This window comes from Spermophilus citellus (assembly GCF_964194105.1).
Source record: "Spermophilus citellus genome assembly, chromosome: 4".
Classification (NCBI taxonomy): Eukaryota; Metazoa; Chordata; class Mammalia; order Rodentia; family Sciuridae; genus Spermophilus; species Spermophilus citellus.
The window spans coordinates 217400904-217414426 of record NC_138185.1 but is presented as its reverse complement, the minus strand read 5'-3'; the positions used below and the strand labels follow the sequence as shown (position 1 = coordinate 217414426).

Below are 13523 nucleotides of genomic sequence, written 5' to 3'. Positions count from 1 at the left end.
AAAAGCCAATGAAAGCAGTGTACCCAACCAGAAAAATCAACACACATTGTAGAACATCAGGCTTTGGTGGCTCTCTGTAGCCTTAGGAGAGAGAGAGATGGAAGGAAAACATCCAACAAAATTCTTGTCCCCAGAAGGCTCACAGTGCCATTGGGAGGTGTCAGAGCTGAAAGGCTTTTGATGAGAGAGCACTCCTGCAGCCAGGAAGATGTGGCTTTTCCTCTCCATGCCACCACCCCTTCCCTTCCTTGGGAGGAGGTTTATTGGAGGCAGAGTTCTTTCTCCTGTAGAGGATGTCCATCACCTAGAGGTCACATGATCTTACACAAAAGAGCACCAATTCTGCACATTAGTCACACTCCTTTTGGTTATAAGGAAAAAAAAATGTCCATCTCAAATCATTCGACCCTAAAATTGAAATCCATTGGCTCTTATAACTTAGAAAAATGAAGGTGGGTGCGTGGGCATCCAGTAAAGGTTGATCCAAGGACTCCAAAGATGTCATGATGAGCCACTGTCCATTTCTCTCTTTCCATCTCTCCCTGTCTTCTCTCCATGTAGAAGTCAGGACCACATTCAGTTTGGGGGGCTTTATCATTAAGCCAATCACCCCATAGTTAAGAGAACTTTGCATTCTCCAGGAAAGATACCCGTTAATTTGATTTTGGTCACACTCTGATTTCTTAATCAGTGTGACATAAAGGATGAATTTTGATGGCGTGTTCTGGGTCCCATGGCCACACTGTGGGGCATTCTTATGATGAGGTGGAGAGTAGATGTTCCTCAAAGGAATGGATTCACTGCTACCATAAGATGGGGAGGGAAGTGAACAAGAGCTATCACTCTTGAGGGGCCCAGGACCAGAAAGACAAGGGACAGAGCAAGGGTGCAGTGCCAGGGAACACCCAGGTCTCTCACTTATAAAATGGAGATATGGGGAGGCTATAAATGTCATCCTGGATGTCAAAGCACTCAGCAGCCTCTACATACAGCCCCTGTTAGTCGCTGCGTTTCTTCTTCCACCTGGTCTTCCACGTGGGTAAGGTGGGACAGTGGATCTCCTTTGATTTTCTCTGCTAACCTGAGATCTACCACTCAACAGGACAATCCCCAAGGACAATGGACCTCCCACTGGGCCTGGCCCTGTTTCTGGCTGGCCTCCTCGCCACAGAAGGGCTCCTCTCGCCCGGTGTCTCTCGACTTAGCTATGGAGACCTGAGCCAAGCCCAAGGGTTGAAAGCAAAGAGGATCGCCCATGAGCTGGCAAAGCGCAACATGGAGTTTGGCTTCAAGCTGCTCAAGAAGCTGGCCTCCAGAGGCTCCAGGCAGAACATCTTCTTCTCCCCACTGAGCATCTCCACTGCCTTCTCCATGCTGTCCCTGGGCGCCCAGGACTCCACCCTGGAAGAGATTAAGCAGGGTTTCAGCTTCAGGGAGATGCCCGCCAGAGACCTTCACCAGGGGTTTTATTACCTCATCCGCAAGCTGAACCAGGAGAAGCAGGACACCAAGCTGGCGGTCGGAAACGTTCTGTTCCTGGATCAGAAGCTGAAGCTACAACGGAACTTCCTGAGAGAGACCAAGAATATGTATGAAGCAGAAACCGTGCCCACCAACTTCCAGGACTTGGAACATACTCAGAAGCAGATCAACAGCTATGTCAGTCAGAAAACCCAGGGGTTAATCAACAACCTGATCAGGAGTATAGACCCTGGCACTGTGATGATTCTGGCAAACTTCATTTACTTTCAAGGTAAGGTTTGAGACATGTTGGCGTGGAGAGGAGAGGATGACCAACAGGCATGGATTAAAAACCTGGGTTGGCCTCTTGCTTGCTCTTGACCTTGAATTTCTACGTAATGAATCTCTCACTTCATAGAATTAGGATATTGATAGATACCATAAAAGGCTTTTTAAAGATGTAGTTGGATAAGTTTCAGTGGTATAGTGAATATCGAGTGGATGCTAGTCATCATAAACACTGTAGTCACTTTCTTTGTCTTTAAATTGAATACCATTTACATATAACCCATCTGGTTGTGTTTGGGAATCGAGGTGAAAATGTTTGTGAAAAGTGCTTCGTGAAGTCTAAATTGTTCTCTATATGTCCATTTTCATTATCACTGATTATCCTAACATGACACTAGTTGATGTGGTTGGAGTGACATTCTCATCTTCATTTCTTAGATGAGGGAAAAAAAATGAAAATCAGGGACAGATTAATTACTTATCCATGTTTCAAAGCCAGTCAGTGACAGTCAGGATTGGAACCCGTCTCTCTTGGCCTTGGGTGGGTATTTTTCCACTACACCAAGCTGACGCCCAGGATGGTGATTGTGTTTTGGTGGTGGTGATGATGAGTTTGGGGGTTGCCTTATTCTCCTCATCAGATTGCCTGACTTCCCTGTGTCTAAGAGAAAACCTGAAATAGACCTTCGTTCCCCCCTCTGCACACGACCACTCACATACCATGTGCACACGCAGAGGTTGGCAAAAATAGGTGAAAATCACAGAGGCCAACACCCCTCAGTTTAGACAAGATCTCTACTGTCAATACCATGGCTGTCAATACCATGGTTCAGTTCTCCCAAATTTCCCAAGGAAATTGATGGTTACTGAGGGGGGAAAATCCAAAATCACAGTCTGTCTAAGCCAGAGGGAAAGAAAAATGAATTTGGGATTTCTCAAAGGGCTTACATCCCCTACATCACCTCAGGAACAACAGTGACACCAATAATGCTGATGGTGACCACCATCCACTCAAAGATCACTATATCCAGTTATTGAGCTTGGCTGCTTTATCCCACCAAGTCTCCAAGTGAACTTATAAGGTATCAGTCAATATCCTTATTCTTCAAATTAAGGACACTGAAGCCCAGGGAGATTGAGACACTTATCAAGGTTATGCTTTTAGAGCAGCGAGGCCAGGATTTGAACCCAGGGGTTGGCTCCCAGGGACCTATTCTGAGATCTGTGAGGGTAGCAGGTTAGAAAAGACACAGATCTGCATTTACGTGTGAGGGGGTCAAAGCATCCTCAGGATCAAAAAAGAGAGATCAAACACCCAGAATTGAGTGTTCATTCCTCTCCAGCAAGCTCCCAAGGGCAGCGTGTCCCATTAGTTTTCTTGGCCCCAGGCGAGAGTGGCTTTGTCAGGGATGACTTGAAATAGAGCCAGGCATCTTCATTCAAGTCACACCCAAAGAGCCCCACTAATTGCAATCCAGTCCCCCTGATTGGGACATGATCTCCAGGCTTTCTCAGCCTCAGGAGAACCTTTGCTCAGGGCAGTTTACTGCTCTCCTCACCTCCTCATCCCTAATCCTCATTTCTTTGAGAACATGCCACTGGACCTGAGTCCATCTCACAGGAAGTATCCGGGGCACAGGAAGAGGGCAGCCTCCTGGAGTTCTTCCCTGGTGCCCTAGAATACCCAGACCTCTTTTTCTGAATCTGCGTGGACAGAGGCTGGTGATTATTTGGATCTGGTCACCTCTTTTCTCTCTGGACACTCATCTCACTTTACCTTTCAATCCTAAGCCAGGTGGCAACATAAATTTGATCCAAAAGAAACTAGAGAGGAAAATTTCTTTGTGGACAAAAGCAAAACAGTGAAGGTGCCCATGATGTTCCACGGAGGCATGTATGACGTGGGCTATGACGACCAGCTGTCCTGCACGCTCCTGGAGATCCCCTACAGTGGGAACATCACGGCCACCTTCGTTCTTCCCGAGGAGGGCAAAATGAAGCAATTGGAGGAGGGCTTGCAGGCGAACATTTTTGGCAGATGGAAAAGATTAATGTCAAAAAGGTAAAGAGGGAGCCTGGTGTAAGGAGTGTCTTGCTTCTCCCCCCCCCCCCCCGCCACTCTTTATTTCTTTCATCCCGAATTTATTAAGCTCTTATCACATGGCCAAGCCTTCTTCTGGGCTCTTTGAGACACTTCTGTTAGGGTAGGAGGTAGACTGGAGAAGTGTAAGAACACAGAAACACTTGACCTTGGAGAGGAGTAAAACTGTGGGAGTGTGGTAGAGGTCAGGGAGGGCTTCCCAGGGGAGGTGGAATTTGAGCTAAGACTTTAAGGCTGTGTGAAAGGGAGAGAAGCAATGGATGTCTTTACTGAGCATCTGCTATGACGATTATGGGACCTGGGCACCAGGAGGAGGCACCAAGAGAGAAAGAGACGATGCTAGGGTGGACTGGGCATCCATGGGGGAAGGCACCCTTAAGGAACTGCAGAACACAGCTCTGCTATCTAGTTACCTGAAAGCTCCTGACAGGGAAATTCTGGTTCCAGATGCTTCTGATCATGCCAGTACTGGGGGAAGTGGAGCTGAGTGGCAGGTTACCCCAGGAGGGCTCTGCCAGCCCTGCCTCTCCTCCCTGCTGTGGGAGCTGAATTAAAAATAGGGGTTTGGGTGAGGCCTGGGTTCTCTTCTGTGATTTGGCCTTAGTAGTGCCAGCCTTGTAGGACCTCCGAAGAGGCCATGCGCCAATGTGACTTCTTTCCCCCTCCTTCTGATTGGTTGAAGAAGGAGGGCTCTAAAACTCTCAGCAGATCCTTGGAACCCCAGGCTTATTGAGTGACAGGTGTCCTGCAGTGTAGTCTCTATCCTCAGGGGGAACCCCGCATGGCAGCTCACCCCCTGACGTGAAATGCAGGCATCTGTTAACACGGGGTGCCCCAAAGGGATGGGCAGCTTCCAGCCTGTGGTCCACAAAGTTGTAGAGTTCACAGGGGTGTCTTGGGTGCCTTTCTAGGTGCCTGAGAGGTACGGAAAGTGAAAGGAGGTGAGAAATGGGAAGAATGTCAGGCCCTTGGCCCTCAGTTCACCCGTACTTTCTGGCTCTGTGACAGGGACTGCAGTCCCATTGCCATCGTTGTTGAAAGCACAGTGGTTGGGTCCACTACCATTTTTCTGGTGCCCCAGAGCAGCTCCAAGTTATCTGTGACAATTTCTCACAGGGCTGCCATTCTGGTGCTAGCACTGGGGACTGCAAGTTCCCTTTCCCTGGCCCTCTACAGCTTGTGTACTGTGACCATTGAGCCACCCCTAACTGCACATAGAGGCTCCTGAATACTGCTGCCATGTCTCTGCCTTCAGGATGAGGCCCACAGCCCTCCCTTTGTTTCCTGCCCAGGTGTGGGAAAGATGTTTTGAGGTTTCCTGCAGGTTGGCTCCAGCCTTCCCAGAGGCCTGGGGACAAGGGAAACAAAGCTCCTCACAGGACAGGAATAACTTAAATAGCTTCTCATGAAGTCCATGTGCATCTTGCCCTCAGGGTCTCTTCCAGGGCCCCCCTCCCTGTCCTAGGACCTGGTCTGCCTCCCCCACCCCATGAGACTGTTCCCAGCATCCCCATGACTTGAGATGGGACCTCCCTGGCAGAAGGCCATGAGAGGAGGATCCCTTTCACCAAATACATCCTGCCTCCTAAGCTCTGTGGCCTGGAATGACCAGTGGCAGTAATGTCCCCTCCTCCATAGGAAACCCCAGAGCTTCTTACTGGCTAGGGGACTTGCCTGAGGTCCCCAGGGGGATTGCATGTCATCAGAACCCAACAGGCAGTGTTCCTACCTTCTGAACTCTTTCAGTCTGGCTGTCAGGTTGTCGGGTTGTCTTCAAGTGCAGGCAGGACCAGCCCAGACCTCTGGTTGTCCCCTACGGGAGCAGAGAGCAGGTGGGCTATTCCAGTGAGTTTTGTCTGTAGTCCCCTCCAGACTGGACAGCCTAAGAGAGGCCAAAGGGGGGAAAAACACCCTTTCCCCAAAAGAGAAGTAACCACATCAACAGATGCACAATTAAAATACATCCACAAATTATAGGTTGGAGTTTAGCCTACAAATTCTGCTGCTCTGACTCCCCAGAGCAAAAACTCAGTTTTTGTTTTCGTAGGGGAAACAAAGCTTCAACTTCAGTAGGCACAGAGCTGATGGGGCTTTGAATTTGCCCTTTTTACTGATAATAAAATTTGAGAGTCCCATCCCAGACTAAAAATCTCATCTCACCTTCCAGCACTGGTCCAAGTTTTCCAGCTTCACTTGGAAGTCACTAAAGCTGATCTCCCCACTAGCACCTGGGATCCTGTGTCCTCTGACAGCTCAGTGATGTCGCCCTGGAAATTCTCTCCTTGCTTCTCAGCAACGCTTCTGATCCCTATTGAGTTATCTCCATCAGAGATCCAGATGCCATTAGTTTTTGGATCGGGGGCCCAGGGATGGCTCTCAGCTCACAGAGTGGCTTCTGTGCAGGAAACACAGAGCAGGTGTGAGGTGGGCCTGCAGGGAGTCCCAAAGGCTGTTGTTTCCCTGTTAGGTATCACTCCACTCTGATCTCCCCTCTGCAGGTAAAGCCTGAAGCTTTGTCCCCTCAAGTCACTGTCCCCATCTCCTATCCTTTCATCCTCAGGGCTCCTTCCCATCATTACCCAGGGTGCCCATGTTGGGGGGTCCAGGGCCAGTTTAGGGCTCCTCCTTCTCCACTTGCCAGAAACGCCAGCCTCCTGCTGGGGCCTGCTTTACCTGGCAGCACTACCTCTGTCTCCCCGTGAGCTCCTCCCACAGCACCAGCTCTGTCTCCCCGTTGGCTCCTCCCACAGCACCAGCTCTGTCTCCCCGTGAGCTCCTCCCACAGCACCAGCTCTGTCTCCCGTGAGCTCCTCCCACAGCACCAGCTCTGTCTCCCCGTGAGCTCCTCCCACAGCACCAGCTCTGTCTCCCGTGAGCTCCTCCCACAGCACCAGCTCTGTCTCCCCGTGAGCTCCTCCCACAGCACCAGCTCTGTCTCCCGTGAGCTCCTCCCACAGCACCAGCTCTGTCTCCCCGTGAGCTCCTCCCACAGCACCAGCTCTGTCTCCCCGTGAGCTCCTCCCACAGCACCAGCTCTGTCTCCCGTGAGCTCCTCCCACAGCACCAGCTCTGTCTCCCCGTGAGCTCCTCCCACAGCACCAGCTCTGTCTCCCCGTGAGCTCCTCCCACAGCACCAGCTCTGTCTGCCCGTGGGCTCCTCCCACAGCACCAGCTCTGTCTCCCGTTGGCTCCTCCCACAGCACCAGCTCTGTCTCCCGTGAGCTCCTCCCACAGCACCAGCTCTGTCTCCCGTGAGCTCCTCCCACAGCACCAGCTCTGTCTCCCGTGAGCTCCTCCCACAGCACCAGCTCTGTCTCCCCGTGAGCTCCTCCCACAGCACCAGCTCTGTCTCCCGTGAGCTCCTCCCACAGCACCAGCTCTGTCTCCCCGTGAGCTCCTCCCACAGCACCAGCTCTGTCTCCCCGTGAGCTCCTCCCACAGCACCAGCTCTGTCTGCCCGTGGGCTCCTCCCACAGCACCAGCTCTGTCTCCCGTTGGCTCCTCCCACAGCACCAGCTCTGTCTCCCGTGAGCTCCTCCCACAGCACCAGCTCTGTCTCCCGTGAGCTCCTCCCACAGCACCAGCTCTGTCTCCCGTGAGCTCCTCCCACAGCACCAGCTCTGTCTCCCCGTTGGCTCCTCCCACAGCACCAGCTCTGTCTGCCCGTTGGCTCCTCCCACAGCACCAGCTCTGTCTCCCGTTGGCTCCTCCCACAGCACCAGCTCTGTCTCCCGTGAGCTCCTCCCACAGCACCAGCTCTGTCTCCCGTGAGCTCCTCCCACAGCACCAGCTCTGTCTCCCGTGAGCTCCTCCCACAGCACCAGCTCTGTCTCCCCGTTGGCTCCTCCCACAGCACCAGCTCTGTCTGCCCGTGGGCTCCTCCCACAGCACCAGCTCTGTCTCCCGTGAGCTCCTCCCACAGCACCAGCTCTGTCTCCCGTGAGCTCCTCCCACAGCACCAGCTCTGTCTCCCGTGAGCTCCTCCCACAGCACCAGCTCTGTCTCCCCGTTGGCTCCTCCCACAGCACCAGCTCTGTCTGCCCGTTGGCTCCTCCCACAGCACCAGCTCTGTCTCCCGTGAGCTCCTCCCACAGTACCAGCTCTGTCTCCCGTGAGCTCCTCCCACAGCACCAGCTCTGTCTCCCCGTGAGCTCCTCCCACAGCACCAGCTCTGTCTCCCGTGAGCTCCTCCCACAGCACCAGCTCTGTCTCCCCGTGAGCTCCTCCCACAGCACCAGCTCTGTCTCCCGTGAGCTCCTCCCACAGCACCAGCTCTGTCTGCCCGTGGGCTCCTCCCACAGCACCAGCTCTGTCTCCCGTTGGCTCCTCCCACAGCACCAGCTCTGTCTCCCGTGAGCTCCTCCCACAGCACCAGCTCTGTCTCCCGTTGGCTCCTCCCACAGCACCAGCTCTGTCTCCCGTTGGCTCCTCCCACAGCACCAGCTCTGTCTCCCGTGAGCTCCTCCCACAGCACCAGCTCTGTCTGCCCGTGGGCTCCTCCCACAGCACCAGCTCTGTCTCCCCGTGAGCTCCTCCCACAGCACCAGCTCTGTCTCCCGTGAGCTCCTCCCACAGCACCAGCTCTGTCTCCCCGTGAGCTCCTCCCACAGCACCAGCTCTGTCTCCCGTGAGCTCCTCCCACAGCACCAGCTCTGTCTCCCGTTGGCTCCTTCCACAGCACCAGCTCTGTCTCCCGTGAGCTCCTCCCACAGCACCAGCTCTGTCTCCCGTGAGCTCCTCCCACAGCACCAGCTCTGTCTCCCCGTTGGCTCCTCCCACAGCACCAGCTCTGTCTCCCGTTGGCTCCTCCCACAGCACCAGCTCTGTCTCCCGTTGGCTCCTCCCACAGCACCAGCTCTGTCTCCCGTTGGCTCCTCCCACAGCACCAGCTCTGTCTCCCGTTGGCTCCTCCCACAGCACCAACTCTGTCTCCCGTTGGCTCCTCCCACAGCACCAGCTCTGTCTCCCGTGAGCTCCTCCCACAGCACCAGCTCTGTCTGCCCGTGGGCTCCTCCCACAGCACCAGCTCTGTCTCCCCGTGAGCTCCTCCCACAGCACCAGCTCTGTCTGCCCGTGGGCTCCTCCCACAGCACCAGCTCTGTCTCCCCGTGAGCTCCTCCCACAGCACCAGCTCTGTCTCCCGTTGGCTCCTCCCACAGCACCAACTCTGTCTCCCGTTGGCTCCTCCCACAGCACCAGCTCTGTCTCCCGTGAGCTCCTCCCACAGCACCAGCTCTGTCTGCCCGTGGGCTCCTCCCACAGCACCAGCTCTGTCTCCCCGTGAGCTCCTCCCACAGCACCAGCTCTGTCTGCCCGTGGGCTCCTCCCACAGCACCAGCTCTGTCTCCCCGTGAGCTCCTCCCACAGCACCAGCTCTGTCTCCCGTTGGCTCCTCCCACAGCACCAACTCTGTCTCCCGTTGGCTCCTCCCACAGCACCAGCTCTGTCTCCCCGTGAGCTCCTCCCACAGCACCAGCTCTGTCTGCCCGTGGGCTCCTCCCACAGCACCAGCTCTGTCTCCCCGTGAGCTCCTCCCACAGCACCAGCTCTGTCTGCCCGTGGGCTCCTCCCACAGCACCAGCTCTGTCTTCCGTGAGCTCCTCCCACAGCACCAGCTCTGTCTCCCGTGAGCTCCTCCCACAGCACCAGCTCTGTCTGCCCGCGGGCTCCTCCTCCTCTCCTGTGCTGGGCTCAGGGCCATGGGCTCTGGCCTCTGCCCGGATCCTGTTGGGATTTCCCCCTCAGCGTGCAGCGCCCTGGGCTTCAGCACCATCCCCCACCACCAGGCCCAGGCTGCCAGATCTCTCACCTGAATCCAGGGTCCTGACTCTGCCTGTTTCCCCAGCATCCCCCCACTTTCTGGGGAGTCTAATAGGATCTTAGCCTGCCCTGTCTAGACTGCCATCCTGCGCCCCGCTGCGGGGCCTTCCCAGGACCACCCGCTCAATTTAAAACCCGGGAGTCGCCCTCCATCTATGGCTCCCCTGAGCCCTTCCATCAGCCTGTCAGGAATCTCGGCTGGCCCTGCTGTAAAGTGACTCTGGAACCTGGCCTCTTGCCTCCACCACTGTGACCCCAACACCTGACTGCCGTGGAGGGTGTCACCCTGCATCACCTCCTCACTCACCCCCACCCCAATACCAGGAGGGTGCTCTTAATGGAGTGGACAGAGGGTCCCCTCTAAGCCCTGAAGGGACCGTGTCACTCCTCTAGTGGAGACTCTACTGGGTTTCCAGTTTCCCTTCAGGGAAAAGGCCCATTCGCCTGGGTCCCTGTCTCCTTCAAGATTTGCCCAGCGTCCCTGAAATTTGGTTTATATTTCATTTTTTCCTGTAGCACTTGCCGCCTCCCGCATTTGCGAATATGCCCACAGTGCTTTTCACTGTGTCCATTCCATGATCTGTCCTCCCTGCTGGAACACGGGTCAGGGGCAGGGATCTTTGCCTGTTCTGTTCACAGGTTCATCTCAAGCACCTAGAACAGCATCTGGTATTCAGCAGGCACTTAATAAGTATTTGCTGAATGAATGAATGAGTGGAAAGGTAGACTTGGGAGTCGTCTGGCCGGCTCTTGGTATTCCAGGTCCTAGGACTGAATGAGATTCCAGGGGGAGGGACAGAGGACAGGCAGAGAAGAAGAGAGGACCTGGTCCTGGGTGCGATGACTGTCATCTTTCTTTTTTGCCCAAGTAGGACTTTTCTGCTCACGCCTGTCATTTTAACTCCCCAAGGGTTGTCAATGTGTTCGTGCCCAGGCTCCACATCTCTGGTACCTATAACCTGAAGAACACTCTCTCCCAACTGGGCATCAGTAAAATCTTTGAGGAGAATGGTGACCTCACCCGAATCTCCCCCTACCGCAGCCTCAAAGTGAGCGAGGTAAGGCTGCCCTGCCGCTGCTCTCCAGCAGAGGGCGCGCCACACTGCCTGGCAGAGACACCGCACAGGGGCCAGGCCAGGGAGGAAGCAGACTTGCCACTTGCCACACAGGCGGGGCTGGAGTCTGGCTCTCCCCCGACCAGCTCTGTGGTCCAGGGAAGACCCTAAGGCCTCTTCAAGCCTTTGATTCCAGTCTTTAGCACTGGAACTGCCACTCTCTTGGTTGAAAGCTGATTCAATGCAACAAACTGATCAGATCCTGGAACATTTATCAGGCCTAGAGCACGGGGCAGGTGGGGCACCAGATTTAGCAGGGACAATAGGAGACACTCAGTTAAATTCGATATTCAGATACACAATGGGTTTTTTTTAAGCATAAAAATTATTGCATGAGACATATTTTTGGTTAAATGTATTCATAACTTATCTTGAATTCAAATTTGACTGAATGCCCTGTGTATTGTCCAGCATACCTACTTTGGAGTGAAAAGAGCAAGGCAAGGGGAAGGATTTCAGAGTCCGAGTAGAGTGTGGGGGATGGTCCATGGGAGGGAGGGGCGTGGCCAAAGGCAGCAGGTGAGGGCTGGTACCTGTGGGTGAAGGGAGGCTCCAGCCACTCCAGGAGCAATATGGGTGACCAAGCTGAGCCAACTGTTTTGAATCTGAAGACAGATTCAGCTTTATCTTCCAGCTAGCAAGAAGAAAGAAACACGTAGCCGATAGAATTTTCTAGCTGTTGAGTTTTTCTACTTTAGTTTGGAGAGTTCCCAAATGTTGAAGCCCGCCAGCTTCCCCTTCCCACGGCCTTCACTGAGTTCCACGGCTCCTTTCTCTCATCTAGTGAGGTATCCGGGCACCCCTGACGCTAGCAGAGGATACTGGCCAGTTTCCTGCAAGGAAAATTGTTGGAATTTTGTAGACAAGAAAGAAGTTTGTCGGTGTCTCACAAGGGACCCTCCATTCTCCAGAACCCGTCACCTGGTCACAGATGCTGGGACCACTGGGGTGGATCTGGGGCCTGAGACATCTCCAGAGGCTAATCTGGAATCTGCCTCCCTCTCAACCATCCACCAGGTTGAGCTAAGACTCCATAGACCCTTTCTGCCATTATCATGATTGAAGGTCCCCTGAAATTTATGGGAAGGGTAATTAGCCCCCTGTCTCCCTGTTATCACTGACCTCCCCCCCCCACACACACACATATACACCATCTTCAGGCTGCATCTGTTTGTCAAATATCATTCCACAATGACAGCAGAAAAGCCGGGAACCTTGGCACATTACAGCTGTGCCGAATAACTTTGCCTAAGTTGTCTCCCTCTCTGGTCTCTTGCTTCTGCCCATCATGGCCTCTGAGTGTCTTGGCAGGCACTGACCTCGCTCTTGATTCCCGCAGGCTGTGCACAAGGCTGAGCTGAAGATGGACGAGAAGGGGACAGAAGGGGCCGCAGGCTCTGGAGCGCAGACACTGCCCATGGAGACTCCACAAAATGTCAAGTTGAACAGACCCTTCATGATGATGATCTATGAGAAACTCACACCTTCCATGATCTTCTTGGCAAAGATTGTTAACCCTTCTGGTAAATAAAGGGTCATCCTGCTGCCTGCAGCACTCAACCATGGCCTGAGGCTGAACCTCCTTGGGCTGGAGGCCCCAGGCACATTCTAACCCAGTCCCTATGGTCACTATCTCCCAAGGGTGCCCAGTGAGCACCACCATGGGCTTTTGGGACTCCTGTGCTCCATCACCTCCTGGGGATCCCTCCTCGCCCTCTCAGACTTGGGGACCATGCACTACACTGCACCCACTTGCCAGTGTCCCCTCCCTGGCAGGCAAAGGGCCTTTGTTTTTCAATCAACAAACGCTCCTCCCCATGCCAAGTCTGTGGGTTGAGGTGGGTATTTGGGGGAAGGTGTGAGCCACAGCAAGTGCCTAGGGTTGGCATGAGAGTGACCCGAGTTCACGTCCTGGATAAGTTGTCTTTGTGAAAGCCACACCCCCTCTGAGCTTCTCTTTCCCTTTTCTGAGAGGAGGATCATGACCTTCCCCCGTGGGGCTCTAAGAAGGACAGCACCCTGTGTCAGTTCCCCTTGGAGAGTCGTGAATACGAGTCTTTGTTATATCTACTGCATGACTGTACATCCAGAGCAGTCACGGGGGGCCAGGCTTCCAGGTGGACAGCAAAACGTCGGGAGTGGCCCAGCTCTTGGGCAGCATGAGGAGAGTGACCGGGGTAGCAGCCAGGACTCAAAGCAGCTTTGTCTATTTCCGGTGTTCCAGTGTGTGCATGTGCTGGAAGGGGAGGAGCCCACCCTAACAGAGCAGCTCCTCCCAGAGATTGTTCCAGCACCTGTGGATCCAGAAAGCAGCTCTGTCCTGGGCACCCACGGGCCCTGGAGCCCAGGCCGGGACTCTATATGACCTCTTCACATCGTCACATTTCCCCTGACCCAGCCAAGGGTGGATGTGGAAAGACACTAGAGGGCCACAGAAACCATCAGGGGTCATCTCAGGCATGTAACTGGGGACATAGCACTACCAGGAAAGTAATTTAGTGACCAGTGGCCTTGGTAAGTTACTTAACTGCTCTGAGCCTCAGTTTCTTCATTTGTTGGAAGAGAACACATGATAGGGACCTCCCAAGGCTGAGGAGCTCTGAGAATCATGTGAGACTGCATTGAGAGTTCCTGGCACCCAGTTGTTCAGTGGAGAGCAGTCATAGTCTCCAGCCAAACCTTCCTTGAGCCCCTAAGGTGACCCACTGTTTTCTAAAAGCTACCCTGCAGTCATTTGC

General features: G+C 54.1%; 1 protein-coding gene across 1 annotated transcript; it reads left to right on the top strand.

Moving 5' to 3' along the window:
* Positions 1 to 1107: 1107 nt before the first annotated feature.
* On the top strand, positions 1108 to 12316 carry SERPINA12 (serpin family A member 12; the record flags this gene model as incomplete). The annotated part of the gene is made up of 4 exons (XM_081290175.1): positions 1108 to 1753; positions 3541 to 3811; positions 10581 to 10728; positions 12125 to 12316. The coding sequence occupies exons 1-4, from the start codon at positions 1120 to 1122 to the stop codon at positions 12314 to 12316; spliced, it is 1245 nt and encodes a 414-aa protein (XP_081146301.1). The 5' UTR covers positions 1108 to 1119.
* Positions 12317 to 13523: the final 1207 nt, after the last annotated feature.